This window comes from Peromyscus leucopus, chromosome 3 (genome assembly GCF_004664715.2).
Source record: "Peromyscus leucopus breed LL Stock chromosome 3, UCI_PerLeu_2.1, whole genome shotgun sequence".
NCBI classification, from domain to species: domain Eukaryota; kingdom Metazoa; phylum Chordata; class Mammalia; order Rodentia; family Cricetidae; genus Peromyscus; species Peromyscus leucopus.
In genome coordinates, this window is record NC_051065.1 from 18,157,299 (window position 1) to 18,179,812 (window position 22,514).

The 22,514-nt window shown below is 40.0% G+C and overlaps 1 protein-coding gene across 1 annotated transcript in view; it reads left to right on the forward strand.

Moving 5' to 3' along the window:
- Col28a1 (collagen type XXVIII alpha 1 chain) overlaps positions 1 to 22,514 on the forward strand; it is a 164,140-nt gene that overhangs the window by 59,056 nt on the left and 82,570 nt on the right. Inside the window, exons 16-22 of the mRNA XM_028869847.2 lie at positions 1,459 to 1,527; positions 5,792 to 5,860; positions 6,918 to 6,986; positions 12,912 to 12,983; positions 13,675 to 13,743; positions 17,147 to 17,218; positions 21,905 to 21,973. Coding sequence (XP_028725680.1) covers positions 1,459 to 1,527; positions 5,792 to 5,860; positions 6,918 to 6,986; positions 12,912 to 12,983; positions 13,675 to 13,743; positions 17,147 to 17,218; positions 21,905 to 21,973 — 489 coding nt within the window. The remainder of the gene's footprint in view (positions 1 to 1,458; positions 1,528 to 5,791; positions 5,861 to 6,917; positions 6,987 to 12,911; positions 12,984 to 13,674; positions 13,744 to 17,146; positions 17,219 to 21,904; positions 21,974 to 22,514) is intronic.

Genomic DNA, 22,514 nt, shown 5'->3' on the forward strand with positions numbered 1-22,514 from the left:
CTCTTTTCTTGGCCTCTCTGGATACTCTTATTCCACCTTGCTGTTCCATTTCTCTAACCTCTAAAGACTGGAGTTCTAGAAGGACTTGCCTCTGACCTCAGTTTTTTGGTAAAGTTACCCAGGCATGGCATTAACTACTGTAATTACTTTGAGGGCCCTCAAACTGAAATCCCTAGTCCCGCTCTCTCCCACTTAGTGTCTTCACTTAAATGTCAGTTTTAGGCTTCTCAAATTGAACAAGTTTGGTACAGAGCTCCAGGTATCCCTCCACCTCCAGCCTTGTTTCTGTAGCTTCTCTTTCTCAGTAAGTGGTAACTCTCTTCCTTCAAAAACCATGGAGAATTCCTGGGTGCTTCCCAATCAGCAGCAAATTCTGTTAGCCCTACTTCATAAGCAACCTAGGACCCAAGTGCTCTCTCATGAACATCTCATGAACATCCCTTTTTTTTTTTTTTTTTTTTTTTTGAGACAGGGTCTCAGTATGTAGCCCTGTCTGGCTAAGAACTTGCTATGTAGACTTAACTGATATCTGACTCACAGAGATCCACCTGCCTCAGCTTCCTGAGTGGTAGGATTAAAGCAGAAGTTACTAGTGAGGGCACACCACCACATCTGCCCTCACTGGTAATTTCTACGTTGTTTTCTTGGAGAAGTTTGGGTTCTTTCCTTTTGTTTCCTTGCATGTCTTAATTTTTTTTTTTTTTTTTTTTTTTTTTTTTGGTTTTTCGAGACAGGGTTTCTCTGTGTAGCTTTGCGCCTTTCCTGGAACTCACTTGGTAGCCCAGGCTGGCCTCGAACTCACAGAGATCCGCCTGTCTCTGCCTCCCGAGTGCTGGGATTAAAGGCGTGCGCCACCACCGCCCGGCTGCATGTCTTAATTTTTGACATGTTATCTGAAAAATTTAGAAATACTTTTCTCTGATTTTTTTTCTCATACTTTATTAATTTTATACTTTTAATTAATAGCTGTGCTCCGTAAGGAAATGTTTGTGTCTTTATAATAACTATATAGCTTGAGTTTTGAGAAAAGTAGCTGCTAAATGTAAACTGGTACAAATTCTAGGTCATTCTTATATATTTAGGAATATTTATATATACACATATTTGTGTATAATAACAATTAATGAAAACAGAGGTCATGAATTTAAAAAAGAGCAAAGAGGGCAGTTATATGGGGGGTTGCTGGGCAGGGTGGAGGGGGAAATGATGTAATTATGTTATAATCTCCAAAACTAAAATAAATAGTAAAAATTTCATTAATGATAACTACTTTAGATAAAACAGTGGATGCACCACTAATTATTTTGGTACATTGGACTATAAATTATTGAAAGGAAATAGAGGATTTGATTTTTCATGTTGAATGTGTTAAAAGTATAAAGATAGATTTTAATCTAGGTCAATTCCAAATTAGCAAGGCATGGGTGAATCATGTTTTGTCTACTCATATTTTGACAGGGGGATTTGGGACCTGTAGGACCCCAGGGACCAGTGGGTATTCCTGGCATCGGAAGTCAAGGTGAGCAGGTAAGTGGTTCTTGCTTCCTCTTTCTTGATACAGACATTTCATCCCAGTCCTTGTGTTCAGGGAGGATCAGGCCTGCGAGCATGTCTGTGCTCATTTGGCAATTGAATTCCAGTGGAGCGTTAGTTCAGAATAATGCAGGAAAGGATAAAATTGTGTCATGAGGAGATTATAATTTTAGGGCTTTCAATTCCTATATTAACACATTATTAATAGGTAGGTATTCTGGTATAATATTTTATATGTGTAGTCCTCCTTGGGAGAGAAGTATTTTCTTACCTGCTGGCTTATATGTATTTTCCTCTTTGAAGTAACTGTATTTTCAGCTCCAGTACCATCAGAGGAGTGTTTCACATCCCCTTACCATTCTCCTATTTAAGCATAGCATTGGGACTTAATTACTGGAATCAGGGCTGACTAGTTAACTTAAAGGCATCCTTCCCCAAAAGAAGCAGAACATGATGGGATTTGTTTGTAAAGGACATGGGGTCTCTTGTGGTCAGAAGAAAGGAAGGATGTCTATATGCTCAGAGCTGGAACTGCTTTTAAAATCTTCTGATACTCAGGGAAGCTAGAAAACCATCCAATATAAATGGTCCGAACAGCACTATCTACTATTGTTCACTCTCTGCCTTTAGCCGTATGGTCTCATTTAATCAAAGCCACCAGCAAACACAGATTCATTGCCCTGGTTAGAAAGTGACTAGCTCAGCTGATTAAAATTGATGGCTACAGTTTGAATTATTATGTTGCCTGGAGAATGAATAGTACTTCCTTGACCTAGAGTGATGATGGAAGAAAAAGGTTTGAAAGTGAGGTAATTCCAAATCTCATTGCTGGCCTGAAATGCTGAGTTCATTCCTAAGAATGCTTTTTATCATTATTAGTACATATTTGTTATCCCAAGCAATAGTAAGGTTGATTAATATTCCTTTTCCCACTTCCTCACCCTTGGCAGAGTTCCCAGTCTAATATGTTAGAAGGATTAAGGTGCAGAAAACATCAAGGTCGATCTGTAAATAGGTGTGGAGGTAATAATCAGAGCTGGGTATTCTGACTACTGATGATCCCAGGTTGACTCTCAAGACCCATGGTTTGTCTGCTGGGTCCTGCAGGGCTGCCTTCTGGTCCCAGGATCCTGGCAGCTCTGTCACATCCTGGGTTTTGTGGTTTGTTGGGGCTGAGATACTAATCTGGGACTGACAATGAGGTTCAAAGACAGACCAGTCTGTCCAGATGGTCTGTGGATTCTGCACCTCCCACCTGTGGCTTCCTGGCTTCCTGTTCCCTTTAATGCTGGTTCTTAAAGGAGATTGTTATTTTTTTAGTTAATTTTTTTAAAACAATTTCTTTGGATTTTATATGCCCTTTCTTTGTTACAAAAGAAAAACAAAAACTTAAAGGTAAAATGTCTTTACAGGGCTGACCCTTAATGCACAAGAGAATGAGTGGAAATGTTTGTAAATTTTCTGTGCAAAGAATTAATTTATTTATTCTTTTGTGAGAAATAGCATAAGTGCTACTTACACTTACTCTCTGCTTAATGCAATCATTAAATTCTGTTCTTCACTTCCATCTGGCATGTTCTCGTGCTCATCACTTCTTCCTGTGTTGATTCCTGATAGAAATGTATTTCTCCTCTCATATACTTCTAAGGAAAATCTGTTTCTCAACAACCTGTATACAATGTCCTTCAAATGATCTGCAGATTTCAATTTATAGACTCGACTACCTCATATGGTCACAGAGTAAATATTTCACAGAGTAAAATGGAATATTAGCAACTCAACAAGGATATGGAGGCGCACATGCACTATGTACATGCTGTGGTATTTTGTTCCTTGTCCATTCAATGGTACTGTGGACAGCTATAATGTTAGAGAAGTTCCTTCTTAGAACCATTGTGGCTCCCCTAAATTGTGTGGACTGCTCAGTCTCATCAACCAGAGAAAAAAGAATATTTGTATTTTATTTTAAAATGTATTTATTTTTATTTTATATGTACAAGCATCTGCCTTCATGTATGTATGTGCACTATGTGCATGCCTATTACTTGTGGAGGCTGGAAGAGGGCATCAGATTCCCTAGAACTGGAGTTACAGTTAATTGTGGCTGCCATGTGGGTACTGTGAACTTCAATATTCTGTAAGAGTAGCAAGTGCTTTTGGTCACTGAACCTACTCTTTTGGTCACTGAACCTACTCTCTAGCCCCAATATTTATATTTTAAAAATAAACAAGCAGCTGTATTATCTAACTAGCAAAAGAGATGTCTTTTTTTGCATTATATAAGTATAAATTAATAATGTATCATATAAACATTTCTACGGTTACAGTTTATGGGATGCAAACAAGCATGATTTTAATGTTTTTATCTTGATACCCCAGTGGGGACCACATCTTCTCTTTCCTGCCACTGACTGAAATTTCCAGCCTAGCACAGACTTTGGATCTCCTTTAGACAGCTAAAGTTGTAGGGCCGCTGCATGTTGCAAATACTGGGTTTCATTTTGTATCAAACAAATAAAACTTCTCTGGTTACTATTAACTTTCTCTTAATCTTCATTATCTGGGACACACTGGAGGGGCGGAGGGGCTCTCTTTTCTCCTGGACAGAGAGAGACTGGGCAGAAGAACATGAACGTTCTTTCTTGATTGGTTCTGTGATGCATGGCTTCGGGCGTCAGGGTTTGGGAGACGTGCGCTGACCTCTGGTCGATCCCTTTGCTCAGTCCTGCGAGGATCCCCGGCTGCATCTCTCTCAGTCGCGTCTTTCAGGACGCCATTCTTCCGGCTGCAGCCCTAGTGCCCCTCCCAGTCTCTTGGGCAAGATTCAGAATCGTGCCAGGCCACCCTTGCCCCCTACTTGGCATGATTTTACTGACAGGAAGCTCTCACGCAACTTTGCTCTGACAAACTCTGGGTACACAGGATAGTCCCCGTCTGGCCCCTTTGGGCTACCACAGGCCATTTAGATTACTCAGGCATGAGTCAGAAACCAGTGCCCTGTGTCCCCCAAAGAAAAATCAAAGTGGCTTCTCTGAAATCCTCCTTCTAGGTCAGAGTAAAGAAAGTCTCAACCAAGCCCCTTCTGGTTTCCTACAAAGAAAACTCCTTCTAATCTAGATAACTTTCTCCAGAAAAGTAGTTTGTGAGTCCTCTGTTCCTCTACCTCATTTTACCTACAGTGCAACAAGGAATTATGTATTTAAACATGTTTCATTTTGATGTATGTCAGCTGGCCTTTTAGAGTCCAGGTCACATCTTTAACATGTCCCTGCATCCAACTAGGAAATACGTTTCTGTGCACATGACAAGAGATGTGGATTGGTTTAGCACTATGGAATTTTCCTTTTGACCTTGAAAATTGCAAGCTGGGCAGAGGCTGTGTTCATCAGCGTCGTCAAGGGGCCAGGTGTCTCCATTCTTGTTAGCCTGGGAACTTTCTTCATCCACATGGTATAAGACTACTACATGGCTTGTCCACAGGAAGAAGAAAAGACCCAGAGTAGTTCTTCCTTCACAACAGGTTTTCAACCTGTGGATGGTGACCCCTTTGGGAGTTGAATGACCCTTTCACAGGGGTCGCCTTAGACCATAGGAAAACACAAATGTTTACATTATGATCACATTACATTATGATGTATGCAGCAAAATTACAGTTATGAAGAAGCAATGAAAATAATTTTATGGCTGGGGGTCACCGCAACATGAGGAACTGTATTAGAGCTACAGCATTAGGAAGGGTGAGAACCACTGCTCTAGACTGAATGAGAATTTACATACCTCACTCTATCCACATTCTAATAGCCAGAATCTAGTCCACATACTTACACCTGACTCTACTAGGGATGAGGAAGCATGAGTTTTGCTATATAGCATTGGTTGGTCTGGAATTCACTATATAGACCAGGCTGTCCTCAAACTCTTAGAGATTGGCTTCTTGTTGCCTCCCAAGTACATGCTGGAATTAAAGGTGTTCGCTGGAAGCATGAGATTTATTCTAGGTATTTATGTGGGCCAACTGAAATTTCTCTTATTATCATAGAAGGAAAGGATATGCATTGGAATTTAAACAATGGGGTTTGAGTGGATGCATTGGAATTTAAACAATGGGGTTTGAGTGGATGCTTCCAGTGGTCCCGTCAATAGGTGGTGTGGTGTCAGCAATTTGTAATGAGGAGCTATATGTTCACTTCAGAAGATACAAGGCTGTCCTCCAAACATTTCAATTTCACTAATAACATTTAAAACTTTTATTCTAAAGGGGATTCAAGGTCCAATTGGTCCACCTGGTCCACAAGGACCGCCAGGACAAGGCTCACCTGGTTCCAAGGTAACTTTCTGAATGACAGAGAAGTTTAATACATTTATGGTATAATTGTTGTTTAGATTGAAGTTTAATGACTTTGCAAGAGAAGAGATGGAATTAACTTAAAAATCAGAACATTCTAATGCTAAGTGATACTGATTTTATTAATGACTTAGAAGGTATAATACATATTCTTCTTGGTTTAAAATGCTTTTACTTGCATAATCTTTTTTATATCTTGTTTTTATTGTTAATTATGGAGACCCTATTTTAGCAGTGCAGGTCGGCATCAATACAGTCAAGCCTCTCTGGGTTGGTGAGCTTGCAGTCTCATGAGTGTTCCCACAGCATCTTCAACTTCCAGCATCTAAAAAGATGGAGACAGCTTCGGGAGAGGCAGTTATTACATAATCAGCTGCCTTCCACACTGCTTCAAGGATTACTATTCATTGTTGTAAATGAACAAATAAGATACTTCTCAAAAAATCCTTGCTCACCTTGGAGCACACATACAAGAAGAAAAACATCAGTTCTACCCTTATTTGCTTGTTTGTTTGTTTATTCACTTATTTGTCTTTTGGGGTGTGGGGAAGACAAGCTCTTTCTGTATAGACCAGGTGAGTCTCTAACTTAGGATCCCCCTGCCTCTGCCTCCCTAGTATTGAGATTACACGTGTGTGCTCCTATGGGCCCCTGTATTATTTGGGGTGTATCACTGAGAGTTTGGGTTATTCTCTGATTTTGTTGTTGCTCTTGGTCAGAGATCAGTGGGGCTTTCTATGTGTCTGTTTAACTGTTATACAAGGTAACTTGTCTATCTTTTCAAGGTGTACACCACATGGCCTATAGTTTAAGTCAAACTTACAATAAAACTCCACGTAACGGAAGGGGTTTCATATGTAACTACTACTGTGTGTGTGTGTGTGTGTGTGTGTGTGTGTGTGTGTGTGTGTGTGTGTGGTGTGAATTAGGTACATAAAGTCATCTCACTTTGTTGATATACAAAAGCTCTGAGGAGATCAAAGACGAAAATGTATAACTTTTGTTGTGCTTTAATATTCAAACATTCTTTCCTTCCCAGGGAGAAGTAGGCCAGATGGGACCCACAGGCCCTAGAGGACCAATGGGAATTGGAATACAGGGACCAAAGGTGAGTTGAGTTAACTGCTAGGATGCAACTAGGCAATTTACACAACACAATGTAAGGTTTCTTTCACCTCCAAGTGCAAGAAAAAGCATGCATATGCCGTATACATAGCTTGTTTCTGTTAACTTTAAAATGTGCTAAGAGGAAAACTGTAATTATTATTTCTTAGTTTTCTTGGTGTTTCTATTGGACAGGGTTGCTATAAAACTCATACTTCCCTGGGGGCAAGGGACCTTGTTCACCTCATTTGTTATTGGATCCAGTTTTGACAACATGGTGGGCTTTTAAATATTGCTGAAGGGATAAATTAATACTTGCTCTAACTGTCCTAGGTTCTGTTGCTCACCCTGAAGGTATGCAGACCTTAGTGAGCCACGCTGAGTTTTACACTTCACCATTATTTGGCTGTCACTGCCAAGGTTCTTGTCAACATTTGGGTACTAGAAGAATAAATACGTCAGATGTAAGCTTAACAAGAATATACATATACCACAAAATATAATGGTATATTAATAAAGTGATAGAACTGTCATTCATGCATAGCTTTGATATAATACATACTATGCTAAGTGCTAAATATGATGCATATATGTATGCACACATATAGATATACAGTATACAAGTATACTCATGTAAAGTAAAATTTACATGTCAATTTAGAAAGACAGTCCATAGTATGTTAAGGATCATCAGTTAGACTGTCAAGGTTTAAATCCCAGTTTTTCCAGTTAATCTGAAGTTTCTCTCACGTAAAAGTAAAATGCTTCACTGTATGAGAGTATCTCATTCTGTGTTTACTCCCCTTCTTGTTCTGGTATTTAAAGTGCTTCTTCTTGGGCGGTGGTGGTGCACGCCTTTAATCCCAGCACTCGGGAGGCAGAGGCAGGCGGATCTCTGTGAGTTCGAGGCCAGCCTAGACTACCAAGTGAGTCCCAGGAAAGGCGCAAAGCTACACAGAGAAACCCTATCTTGAAAAACCAAAATAAATAAATAAATAAATAAATAAATAAATAAATAAATAAATAAATAAATGAAGTGCTTTTTCTCTTGTCTGACTTTTGCCCATGTTCCTGCCATAACATGTCACATTTCCTTTTGTAAATGCCGGACTACAAGTTTGCCTGACTTGTAGGAAGCAGACAGAGGTGGAGGTGGCACTGTGAGGTCACAGAGCACACAGTTTGGGTGCTGCAGGGGCCCTGTCTCACCAGGACTGCCATTTCACTTTTTGCTCACACTGTAGCCTTGTCTTAACTGGAACAATAGGAAATATGAAAAAATATGCTTCATCCTTTTAATTCTAATTCTCTGCAAACTAAAACATCATTTTCATGCATTCAGTGGACCTTCATCTTTTCTCTTTGTAGGTTCCTAAGGATGCTCAGTACTTTCTGTTAGGTTGTTATTGTTAGAGTCCTTCATACATCTGGATGTCAAGCTTTGGTTGGCTGAGTTACCAGTTTCTTCTCCTAGGTTGCAACCAGTATTTATCCTTTGGCATTTTGGTGTGTTTCTCACATTTTATGCCTTGTACTTTTAAAATCTTATTTTAAAACATCTTAAAGTCATGAAAATATTCTCATGTCATTTTCTGAAAATTTTATGTTTTGCTTTACTTTTTTTTTTTTGTTTTTTTTTGTTTTGTTTTTCGAGACAGGGTTTCTCTGTGTAGCTTTGCGCCTCTCCTGGAACTCACTTGGTAGTCCAGGCTGGCCTTGAACTCACAGAGATCTGCCTGGCTCTGCCTCCCGAGTGCTGGGATTAAAGGCGTGCACCACCACTACCCGGCTGCTTTGCTTTACTTTAAAGTAATCTTCTTATCCACGTGCACTTTAGCTTTGTGTGGGGCATCAGTATGAGGAATCTAGCCCCCTCCCATATTGTTAATGTGACTGTTCGAGCTGTTGAGAACATCATTTTGCCATACTGGTTTGCAATGCAACCCATGCCTTGATTCAGTTTACATGCATATATCCAAAGGAATCAGCACTTAGATCTCTATTCTGTCCCCATATCTGTTCATATTTCTCTGCACTATTACCTTCCCGTCTTGATTCATCCAGATCTAAAATACATCATGTCACTGGGGATATAGCTCTGTTGGTAGAGTGCTTGCCTTGCATGTGTGAGAACCAAAGTTATGTTTTAAGTTCTAATTGTTGTGCTTAAGAGATCCATGAAACAAAAATGTCTCTAATCTGCAAGCCACTTGTCCAAGGACAGGTACTTCCTGAGATGCTGGAAGCTATTGTTTATGGGAGATAGCAAGTTACATGTTTTCACTCCCATAAACAAATTTGTTTAACCCTATTACACTTGATGTGCTTGATCACATGTATGTGGGAAGCAGAGGTAGGTGGGCAGGAAATATGTCTAGATGTATACTTGCCCCTGATTGGATGAATACAGGTGGGAGGTAAGCAGGTAGGAAGTATGTCAGGATATATATACTTGTTCCTGATTGGACCTGATGGGAAATATGGTGGCCTTATGGGGTTGCCTTTTTAAGTGTCTGCAAAATGTAACTTGCCATTTTCTGGGAACCCAGGAATGGATCTGGCCAGAGTTCATCATCCTGGCCAGTATTTAATTAAAACTGGGTTCAAATTTGACTCAAAATCATGGTAGTGATTTTATTTTCACCCTGTGGGTTTAACACATGTGCAAAGCCCTAGATCCAGTTCCCAGAACTGTATAAGTTTGTGTAGTAGTGCACATCAGCAATCCCAGCACTCAAGAGGTAGAGGCAAGAGAATCAGATGTTCAAGGTCATCCCTGAGGCTATGCAGCAAGTTAGAGGCCAACCTGGGATACATAAGAGCCTTCCTCAAAGGGAAAAAACATCCCATCATGTGACAAGAAAAATATTCTTATTATCTTTCTTGCTTTTTGGTGATTCTAACACATTTTAGAATTATCAAATTTAATAAACTATCTCGTTGAATCTACAGATTAGCTATTGAGTTCTTCCAACCACAGAGTAAGGCTTTCTAACTTTTCAGGAAAATATTTTCATTTTTTTTCTATAAAGATCTTCTATCTCATACTTTTGCTTAAGGTCATTTTCAGGCTCCCCAAAGAAAATTTGTCAGTATGAATTGTTCTCTTTCCAACAACTTCTGATTGGCTACTGCGGGCCTATTGGTGAATCACTTGCTCTGTTTCCACTTTGGTATGCTGACTTTTACCCATAGTCACCCTGTGAAATCACTTACTATTTCCCATGGAAGTGCTTCATACTCTTTTATATGAAGTCATACTGTCTGAAAAGAAACACAATTATATGATACTTGTTGTTAGTTTTTGAAGTACTCTCTTAGGTCAATGATATTCTCTTGTATTTCAATTTTTACCAGTTTTGCCTTATTTGTTATAAATAAGTAATGAGTTTTAGTGAAGTTCTATTGCTACTGAAATAGTTGTTACTCTGTTTATCTGATATTAATGTTGAACCATTCTTACATTTTATTTTTTTTTAGGTAAACTCAACTTCTCATGGCATTTACTTTTTAAGGATGCTTCAGTTGCTTAATATTTTATTGAGGACATTGTGGATTTTAATGTTGAATCATTCTTGTATTTTACTTTTTTTAGGTAAACTCAACTTCTCAACTTCTCATGGTATTTACTTTTTTTTTTTTTTTTTGGTTTTTTGAGACAGGGTTTCTCTGTGTAGCTTTGCGCCTTTCCTGGAGCTCACTTGGTAGCCCAGGCTGGCCTCGAACTCACAGAGATCCACCTGGCTCTGCCTCCCGAGTGCTGGGATTAAAGGCGTGCGCCACCACCGCCTGGCTGGTATTTACTTTTTAAGGATGATTCAATTGATTAATCTTTTATCGAGGATGTCGTGGCCTTTTAAAATAATATTATTTTATTATTCATAGTGTTGTTAGCATGTAATAAATAAACATGCTTAGTAAATACACTTTGATAAATTTTGGCATATAAATGGTCTTGAAACCCTCTCACAACCAAGATAATACAGGCATCCATTGCTCATTAGGGCCACCATGCATCCTCTGCAAAACTGTCCTTCTGTCCCGCTAACTTCTACATACTGATGTGTTTCCAACGACCTGCTCCACCACGGATTGCTTTTTCTGCCCACACAGAAGAATTTATCTAGATACGCACTTTGCAGAATGTGTGAATAGTTGTTTCTGTTGCCGAAAAGCCTCCCATTGTACAGGGATAATACAATTTACTTATCCCTTTTCCTGGTGGTGATGTTGGCTGTTTCCATGCTTTTGATGTTACAAATTAGAGACATTTATTGAGGTGTCTTTGGACACCTGTTTTCCCTTTTCTTGAGTCAATGTCTAGGAGTGAACTGGCTAATTTAAATCAAAATGGGTGGTTTTTGCCTCTTCTGTTTCTGTTTTGTTTTGAAATCTTTTGTAAGACAGAGACCCTGTTCTTCAAAGATTTGAAAGTTTAGTGTTGGCTTGGCTAGGAAGTCAACAGAGCTTCGCTGTCTTAGGAAGTGAAGAATCCAGAGCAGTGGTTCCCAGCCTTCCTGATGCTGGGACCCTTTAGTACAGTTCCTCATACTGTGCTGACCCCAACCTTAAAATTTCCTTGCTACCTTATAACTGTAATTTTGCTACTGTTATGGATCGTAATGCAAATATCTAATATGCAGAATATCTGATATACAACCCCTGTGGGGTCACGACCCTCAAGTTGAGAACCACTGATCCAGAGGCTTTAAATCACTAGATCCCTCTGCTAACAGCATTGCTTTACTAAGCTCGACCTTTTAATAAAGTTCTTGAAAATTATGCATTTGTTAATGCTTTTCTTTTCCTAGAAAAGGTTCTTATTTATGTGTGTGTGTGTGTGTGTGTGTGTGTGTGTGTGTGTATGTACATGTGCAACATGCGTATAGAGGAGTTGCAGTGTCCTTGTTTGAAATTTTCACTGGATTTTAAATGCTTTTCAAAACTCTGTACTGTGTACTAGTTCATATCAACTTCCCTTTCTAATATTACTCATGGCATCATTTCTTTTAACATACTAATCATTCCTGCTACTCATTTATCATTAATTTTAGAAATATCCCCTTTTAATGTTATGAGTGGGCCTGATTTGTGTTTGAGTTTTTTCTGTTTCTCATTTTTGTCATGTACTTCTAGTCAGTCTTAGGTTTACTGTGATTTCTTCCCCTCACTAGCTTTGCAGGTTGGTTGACTTTGAATTAGGTCAACACTTTTTTTTGCAGTAAGAATACTACCATAGCATTTGAAAGCAGTGTGTGTGCTTTAGTGAATGGCTTAAAGGAGTTACTGCTCATCACAAATCACCTGGAAAGCAAGGGAATTACTGCATTAGAGCTGGATGAGGTCAGAACCACGCTTTGCAGTTCCCTTTTGTAGCAGTTTCATAGAGCTGGTGTGACAATGCCATACACTGAGTCCTGGAAAACCAGAAATCTCATAATTCTGGAAGCTCTAAGTATGAAATCAAGATATCTACAGCCGTGCTTTCAACAAACTCTACAGGGAAGAATCCTTCCTGGCCTAGCTGCCACCGTGCCCGTCAGTCCTCGGCACTCCTTGCCTGTGGTTGCACGCTCCTCTTCTGTGTTTGCCTCTGTTGTCTCAGGGGTTGCTGCTTGTTTTCACAGGGCCTTATCCTCTCTTTTATCATGACTCCAGTCACACTGAATTAGGACTCACCTTAATAACCTCGTCTTAACTTGGTTATTTCTATAAAGGCCCTATTTCCAACTAAGCTCACTCAACCCATGGCAAAAGAATGAAAAGTAGAGAGATCAGGTTACTTGCCCAAAGTTGTGAAGTTTAGTTGCTAATCATATTCCTTTGCCCAGAGGCTTTTCTCAGTATTGTAAGATATGGCCAAATACCACAAAATGGAGGTTCACAGTAAGGACATGTCACTGAAATAAAATATCTGTTTATCCACCAGGGGGAGCCAGGTGCAGTGGGGCTCCCCGGACAGCCTGGAGTACCCGGGGAAGATGGAGCCTCTGGAAAGAAGGTGATCTTATTGTTTTCATAGTGTCAGTGTCTAAACGGTGGGACCAGAGGAGCAGCTCGGTCTTCCAGGATCCAGGGTTAAACTACCCAGGGCAGACAGCATCTTTGAGAACAAACGTTCTTTTCATTGACCCCAGAAAGAGCCTGGTTCCATGGCTGTCGTGGTGCCCCACACACTCTTTGTCATGGCTGGTATTTTGGCCTTGGCACTTTGGCTTTCTTCAAAGAGTTCTAGAAACCACATCAGTTTAATCTCAAACAAAAACACCTCTCTTCCTCCAAAAGAGAGAGTCTGTAGATGCATCTAGGAAGTTAGGCTGTTGTAAAGATGCACTGAACTATTTTCTGTTGACCTTTGAAGCACTCGGTTTTCAACAAAACTACTGAAAAATAGCAGATGGCGAGGTGGAATGTCTTTCTTGTTGAAAACAAACAAAAAACAAGCCCAAAAAACCTACTCAACGTGAGTGAAGAGCCTAGGAAAGCGAGCTTAGGGCTTTGGAAATTGGGAGACCGGAGCTCTTTGTGGTATTTCAGCTGCTCTGGTTAAAGGGGAGTTTAATGTTAATTTAGTCATTGATAAGCTTCCACTTTAATTTTGAGACCATAACGAAGGTCTGGCGTGTTTTGTGGGTGGGTTCTGCGTCCTGTGCTCCAGGAACCAGCTGAGGCATTTGTGTCCTTTCCTCCAGGGAGAAGCTGGGCTTCCAGGAACAAGAGGACCAGAAGGAATGCCTGGGAGAGGACAGCCTGGCCCCAAGGTATGCAAATGACGCCTCCTCTGCAGGAAGCAGCTGTGTGCTCCAGTCCCCAGTCTGCAGAGCCAATTTAGGAGCATCTGCCTTTCATTCTTGCTATGCCAAACATGTTTACATCTTGCTTAAAATTATGGACACTGTCTTGTGAGCTTTTAGAAGAAGGCAAGTGTATATTATGTGTCTTTATTTTCCCACATCCATCTTAAGACCTAGCATAGAAAAGAATTCAACACATGTTTTCTCAATAAACGGTTAACTGATATTTAAAGAAAACATGGGAAGGAAAAGAATTCTCAAGATACAATGTTAGAATTAGAAAGTACATAAAGTTTATCCAAAAATTTATAGGCTTTCACATAATAGTAAGGCATGTCACCTCATTGTCAATTTAGGGGATGGGGTTTGTAGCTTAGTAAGAGAATGTGCTTAGCATAGACAAAGCTATGGGTTAGATTCTTAGTAAGTAAATAAAATGGCCATTTCACTTTACTCCGTCTAGAAATACCACTTGCATAACATGGGTCTTTTTTTTTTTTTTAATTTGAGACAGAGTTTCTTTGTAGTTGGTTGTTTTTACTCTTTACCCTTTGCGGGGACCACCATCCATCTCCCAAATAAATACACGTGGAGACTTATTCTTACTTATAAATGCCAGGCCTTAGCTTGGCTTATTTCTAGCCAGCTTTTCTTAACTTAAAGTATCCCATCTACTTTTTGTCTCTGGGCTTTTACCTTTCTGGATTTCTGTATATTTTTTCCTTGCTTTTTATTCTGTGTCTGGCTGGGTGGCTGGGTAGCTGGACCCTGATGTCCTCCTCCTTTTCTTAGTCCTAGATCTCTCTTCCTAGATTTCTCCTCATATTTATTCTCTTTGCCTGGTGCCCCACTTACCCTTTCTCCTGCCTTGCTATTGGCTGTTCAGCTCTTTTTTAAACCAATCAGATGTTTTAGACAGGCAAAGTAACACAGTTTCCCAGAGTTAACAAATGCAACATAAAAGAATGCAGCATGTCTTTGCATCATTAAACAAATGTTCCACAGATGAGAAGATATAAATTCACCCATATGCCGGGCTGTGGTGGCGCACGCCTTTAATCCCAGCACTCGGGAGGCAGAGGCAGGCGGATCTCTGTGAGTTCGAGGCCAGCCTGGACTACCAAGTGAGTCCCAGGAAAGGCGCAAAGCTACACAGAGAAACCCTGTCTTGAAAAACCAAAAAAAAAAAAATAAAATAAAATAAATAAATAAATAAATAAATAAATAAATAAATTCACCCATAGAATGAGACCTTTAGCAAAATAAAATCCCATCTCTAAGGGACCAGAATTCCTATAGCTTTTATGCAGAGTTGTCAATCACACTGCATACATATTAGTATTCCATTTATAATTCTATTGAAATACTGATATTCAAATTAATCAGCCTTATAAAAGTATTAACTAAAATCAAACCCTTAGTCTTAATGTGAAAAACTGAAATTTAAATATATTTGTACAATTTCAATCACTTGAACCTATCCACTTTTCTTCAAACAAAGAGACACAAACATTTTTTTAAAACATCATGTAAAATATATGTTTAGAAATACTGGCTTATTAACAATCAGAAGTGAGGCTATGACGAAGGGTAGTGTCTCTGAGAAGGATCTGAAGTTTAGGTTATGAGATGGATGGAGAAGGTCCCTAGAACAGCGAGAGCACATGAATAGTGAATGTGGGAAACCGAAAAGAATGGCCGTCAAAGCAGGGCCAAAGGTACCAAAACACATGACCACCAAGGAGAACCCAGCACAAATAATAGCTGGAACATAGGATGCAGCCCAGGCTATCCCTGGGCAGCACTGGTGCTTCATGACATGTGGCTATGTTTTCTCTGGTCCTGCCCAGCCCTGCGGACCCTGCAGCCCCTTATAAAATAATCACTCAGAAGCTTATAGTAATTAAAACTTCTTGGCCATTAGCTCAGGCCTACAACTGACTAGCTCTTACATTTAAATTCAGCCCATTTTTGTTAATCTATACGTCGCCACATGTTCTGTGCTTTACCTGAGTGTCATTGCATGCTGCTCCCTGGGCGGCAGGCTGGCATCTTCTAACTCAGTCTTCCTCTTCCCAGAATTCTCCTTGCCTGCTTATCCCACCTATACTCTGCCTGGCTACTGGCCATTCATCATTCTATTTATCAACCAATCAGAGCAACGCATATTCACGGCATACAGAGCGTCCCACAGCAGCTGTGCACCTGTTGTTGTGTTCTGAGGCGATTAGGTCAGTAAGTTGAAGTTGGTGGTAAATGAAAGAAATTAAGTAGCTGTGGCTGTGCCTTTCTTCCCTGCATCAATCATGATGGAGAAGTGCCGTTTGAGTGTGTCCATTACTTGCGTCACTGCTCTCTATCCCTGTGTACTCTACAGGGTTAATTGCACCATTGTGGTTTCAGTTGGAGGCTCTGTCTTTTCAGTAGAGCATCCTTTTGTTGATGTCTTGGTACATGATTCATTGGTTTTCAAGGTGTAGTCTCTAGATCAGTTGGGTCTGCATCACCAAGGAATATCTGACATGGAAATTATTAGGTCCTTGTGGAGACTGACTAAATCAGAAACTCTCTGGACATGAGATCTAGAAATCTGTGCTCTCCCAAGCACTCTGGGTGATGATGATGCTTGTTTGAAGACTGTGGCTCCACCAGATGTACCAGCAATGTGCCCCACTGGGTGTACCAGCAATGTGCTCTAGAGAGTTTACCAGCAATGTGCCAGTGACCTCAGCCACAAACCCAAGGAGAGAGTCCTTCACTGACGTGGACCAACATCTGGATATAATGCCTCACAGTAGAGCCTCATTGAGAGAGAGTGCCTAATGCTGAGAGCTTCAGTGGAAGGTAGCACAATTCTTTCTGGTTGTAGGAACACTGCTGAGTAGAGCCATGCCGAGGAGCTGTGGGAGGCGGTTTCCGGCTCTGCTCCAGGTTACTGCTTGAGTATCTTCTTACCAACAAAATTATTGGCCTTCTTATGTAGAATGAACTAGACTCCCCACTGAGGAAGAAATGGAGCCTTGATTTGAAAAATGTCTCTTTTAATGTTTTGAAACTGAAATAGCATGAACATTGAAATATCGAATGTATCAGAACCATCTGTGCACAGACTGGTGGTACAGAAGACTTGTAAATTCAAACAAAAGTTCTCTGCCATTCAGAAGTTAAAAATATCAAAACATTTTGAGTAAATGACAAAGACTGGGCAGGATTCTGAAGAGCCTTGCCAAACCTTGGATGGCTAGGTTGTGTTCAGGTGGGATCACCTGAGAGCCGGTGTTTGCTGAGAGCCTGGCTCTGATGTGGGGGCTGTGTGGCTGTAAGATCATGTGCTAACACAACCTCTACATCTTTGCAATTATTCTGTCAGGGTGATGAAGGAAAGAAAGGGAGCAAAGGAAATCAAGGACAGAGGGGCTTTCCAGGACCCGAGGGGCCAAAGGTATGTTTCTTATGTTTTCATATGTGCTTTGAGGAGATTGCAACTGTGTCTGGTTTTAATAGAGTATTAAATTTCCACTTCAAATTTGATTACTTGTTTCCTTCCCAACAAATACACTACAAAAACCCCCAAAGGAAAATGTCTTTGGAAAACTTTCTCTTTCCAGACCATAATAGAATGGAATAAAGAGCTCTCACAAAGTATATAATCATTTGTGCTTCTTGGGGAGAATCTGACTGCCAGTCATCTCTAGTAATTACGTAAAGGTAGGGACATAGCACATCCTGCTCCTAGCATCTTCTTTTACTAAGCTACAATGAGTCCATCATTGATTGACAGGTAGCCTCCATGACGCTGACGCTGAAGAGTGGCTTCCAAAGCCGGTCCCATCCTGCTCTGCTTTGAGCCATCTGAGCCAATCACTCATATAGTTGGAGAATGTGATCTATTTCACAGAGCAATCATGACAATAGAGAGTTTAAGAGATGACACTCAGCACAGTCTTCGGCACTCAGTAAACGCTTGACGCAGGAGTTATTCAGAAAGAGGAAAAAAAATCAATCCTGTGATGTGGAAAATAAGAGTCTGTGACCTGAATTGTCCAGAGCAGGGTGCTAAGGGGGAAGTGGAGTGTGAGGCAAGAAGAAGAAGTAGTATCCTGACTTAGTAAAAGCTTGCTGCAGTTGATGTCAGAACACTACTGCAACAATCCTGAGAGTTCATGTCTCCAGGGAGACAGAGGTTGTCTTAGTTAGGGTTTCTGTTGCTGTGAAGAGACACCATGACCACAGCAACTCTTATAAAGGAAAAACATTTCATTGGGGTGGCTTACAGTTCCAGAGGTTACCATTATCATCATGGCGCAACATGGTGGTGTTCAGGCAGACATGATGCTGGAGCAGGAGCTGAGAGTCCTATATCTTTACCTGTAGGCAACAGGAAGTGGTCTGAGATCCTGGGCATGGCTTGAGCATGTATGAGACCTCAAAGCCCACCCCAAAAATGGCACACTTCCTCTAACAAGGCCACACCTACTTTAGCAACGTTACATTTCTAATAGTGCCACTCCCTATAAGCTTATGAGGGTCAATTACATTCAAACTATCAGAAAAGAGGTAAGAATATTTAATGATCCCTTGATAAGAAAGCAAGTTTATTTTAAAGTTTTTAAATTAGATCTATTCATTTTATTTTAGGTGTTTGCATTTTGCCTGCATGTATGAATATGTACCATGTACATGACTGGTGCCCTTGGAGGTCAGACAAGTGAACCTGATCACTTGGAAATGGAGTTAGGGATAGTTGTCAACCATCAAGTGAATGCTGGAAATAGAACCCAGGCCTTTGGCAAGAGCTACAAGTGCTCTTAACTGCAGTTCCATCTTTCTAGTCTCAAGAAAGCAAGTTCTAAAAACTGGTGTTGACAAGATGTGAGCGCTACAAAAGAGGGTTGCCTGTAGAGCTGTGACTGGCCATAGCCCTTAGGACCTGTGGGTCACAACCCCTTTGGGGTTGCATATCATATATCCTGCACTTTAGATATTATCATTCATAACAGTAGCAAAATTACAGTTTTGAAGTAGCAATGAAACAATTTTACAATTGGGGGTCACCACAACATGAGAAACTGTACAAAGGGGTCTAAGATTAGTACCTCTCAGTATTGTGGAGGAAATTGTTAGAAATCCAGGTTTCTTGGTCTTGCCTCCAGAGTCTCTGAGATCTAGATTTAGTAAATTCTTGGGGACAGACCCAAGGACCCATATTTCTTCAAGGGCTGCAGGTAGTTCAGGAAACACATTATAAGAAATTGTCACTATGAAAGTAATGTATTTTATAAACATTAACAATAAGGTATTACTTTTTATGTTTTAGCTAATCTTATTTAAAGTAAACCTGGTGTTTTAATAGAGAATTTTTTTTAAGGTGAAGAAAAATTGCCATATTTTAGAAGTAATAAATCTAGAAACATAATTTTTGTCCTAACCCTGGTTTTAGTGAAATTTTATTTATTTATGTATTTGTGTGTATGCATGTGCCATGGTGTTTGTGTGTGTGAGTATGTGTGTGTGTGTGTGTGAGTGAGTATGTGTGTGTGTGTGAGTATGTGTGTGAGTATGTGTGTGTGTGTGTGTGAGTATGTGTGTGTGTGAGTATGTGTGTGTGTGTGAGTGGGTATGTGTGTGTGTGAGTATGTGTGTGTGTGTGAGTGAGTATGTGTGTGTGTGAGTATGTGTGTGTGTGTGAGTGAGTATGTGTGTGTGTGAGTATGTGTGTGTGTGAGTGTGTGTGTGAGTATGTGTGTGTGAGTGAGTGTGTGTGTGCGAGTATGTGTGTGTGTGAGTGAGTATGTGTGTGTGTGAGTATGTGTGTGTGTGTGAGTGAGTGTGTGTGTGTGTGTGTGTGTGCACAAGTCAGAGGACAACTTGTTGGAGTTAGTTGTCTCCTTCATCATGTGGATTACAGAGACTGATTTCAGATCGTCAAGCATGGTAGCCAATGTCTTTACCTGCTGAGTCAGTTACTTGTCTTTGTGAAAAATTTTAACTGACTAATGTTTTGTTCCTTTGTCAGAGGATTGGATGTGGGTTTATCTGTTGCCAGATCATGACTCATGTGTCATATGCCATCACCCATAGGTTTGGATTTAAGGATGAGCACCCACATACTGTGACATAAGCAGGTTCCAGCAGGCTGTGTGCTCAGTTAGTAGGCTGTACTGTGGAGAATCCCCATAGCAGAGGCCTCAGCTGGGAAGATGAACACGGCCCCTCATCAGTGGATGCTTTAATAGTGTTCCTCCTGGAAGAATTGGATAGTCCAGTGCACAGTTCATGCTATTGAGTTTTAAGAACACCTACATTGGGCAAAGGAGGAATTAGTCATTGAACTAAGATCCTAGAAGCCAATTGAAATTTAACATAGAAATAGTTCAATCTCTGAGTCAGGCCTCCCTCTTTTTTTTTTTTTTTTTTTTTTTTCCTTTAAAGGGCCAGGTAAAACATAGTTCAGCTTTGTCTGCCAAGAAGCAAAATTGAGACTGTTGTGTAGGCACTTATATTACAACTACTTGAAAATACAAAAACTAGTCTTTGCCCAAGGCCGTTCAAAACCCGGGGCCAGCTGGCTTTGATCCAGAGGTTGCCATTTCCCTGTCCTCTATCTAGAACAGTAATTTCTAAATGTCTCTGATTACAAACACCTGCCAGTAAAATTTTGATCACATTCCAAATAATTTGTTCATTTTTTGTTATAATTTTTAATGTATGAACTATTTTGCAATATATGTTTGGAACTTTATATAAAGATGTAAAAATATTATACATTTATGTATGAAAATGAAAATATATCTTAGTTGGAGTTTCTATTGCTATGAAGTGACACCATGACCATGGCAGCTTTTTTTTTTAAGGTTTACTTGTTTATTTAAATTTTTTTTCATTTTACATACCAGACTATGGCAACTCTTATAATATTTATATTAAGGAAAATATTAAATTGAGGTGGCAGCTTATAGTTCAAAGGTTCAGTCCATTATCATCATGGTGGGATGCATGGTGGCATGCAGGCAGACATGGTGCTGGCTACATTTTGATCAGAAGGCAACAGTAAGTGGACTGAGTGTCACACTGAGCAAAGCTTGAGCGAAAGAAACCTCAACACTCGTCTCCACAGTGACACGCTTCCTCCAACAGAGCCACACCTAATTCAACAAAGCCACACCTCCTAATAGTATCACTTCCTTTGGGTCCATTTTCTTTCAAACCACCACAATATATAAAGTTATGATATATTTTTTTTTCTGTCTCAGGGAATCAATCATTTTAAACCTTGCAATGTGCAATGACAAGTATTTGTGAACAGGGTCTTTCAAACTGTGTTAATAACACGGTGTTAGAATCCTTGGAGCTGTTTATAAAAATTCACACTCCTGGGCCCCATCCTTCAGATCTATGGAGTCTGGATTTATGGGCTTGGAACTGAGCACTGCATCTTTGCCAAACTCTATCTGTGCAGTAGCCTTTGAGGAACACTGGTCTAGATTCAGAGGAGACACAGGGATTACCGATTGTTCCTCAAATCTTTGGGACTTAATATTAAATAAAATGGAGGCAGAAGAAGAGATAGAGCAGAGGCAGGAAGTCAGAAAAGAGCAAGAGAGAGAAAGATGTTTTAATTTTCCTTTTCAATTTTGAAATAAAATATATAAAATCTGTTTCAGAAAAAAGGTTTGTACAATGGAATACTGACACAACATGGGCCATGACAATAAAAGCAACAAAGGAAAAAGGATTATAAATTAGCCGAGTACTGTAGAACTTATGCTGAAGACTATTTCTACAATTGAATACAAGATTTTTCTCTGAGCTTCTTGGCGTGCAATATAAAACACAGGCACCACGGATTGCTTCATCTTTATTGGCCAGTAAAAAGCTACACAAGAGATAAAACATTCCTACTATTCAGGACTTAATTGAACACATTTATTTAAAGGCACTGAGAACTTACAGGGTAATAACTTCAGCAGTGGTTTGCAAAGGATGTTCCAATCATTTTCATATTCACACTTACAGAGACAGGGGTTTGAATATTCTGAAATATACAGACATTTGTTTTCTTTTCTTACTATAATTACTGCATATGTTTTCTCGGCTTGAAATATAACAGCTATTTTTGTTTTCTCAGGGAGAGCCAGGCATTATGGGCCCTTTTGGAATGCCTGGAGCATCAATTCCTGGACCAGCTGGACCAAAGGTATACATTCTTGTGACTCTTTAAAGTTGGAGGGAAAATACATACATGTTTTTATGTCAGTGATGATGGTTCTAGTGAACTAGAAGTTTAGTTTGATCCCCAAGTAACACATAGATAAACAGACTAAAAGCCAGACTTCTCACCCTGATAGCTAAGCTTGCCATGTTTTTCTGTGCTCCCTCTGTCAACCCCTAAGCTGTGGTGAGATTTTATTTGTGCTGAAATGTGGTGATATTTTATTTGTATATAAATAAATAAATTTTGCCTCGAGATCAGAGGAAATAGCAAGTCATTTTAAGTAAACACAAAAGTCAGGCAGTGGTAGCACACACCCTTAATCCAATCACTTGGCAGGCAGGGGCTCTGAGTCTTCAAGGCCATACTAAGAAACAGAGCCAAGGATGGTGACATGAGCCTTTAATCCCAGTACCAACCATAGAGCCCTGGAGGTCTGTACAGAAAGGCAGTGACAAGAAAGTGAGGTAGCTGGGCTAAGAGCCAATGAGAGGGCAGAACAGCAAGGCAATAAAGGCATGGGTAG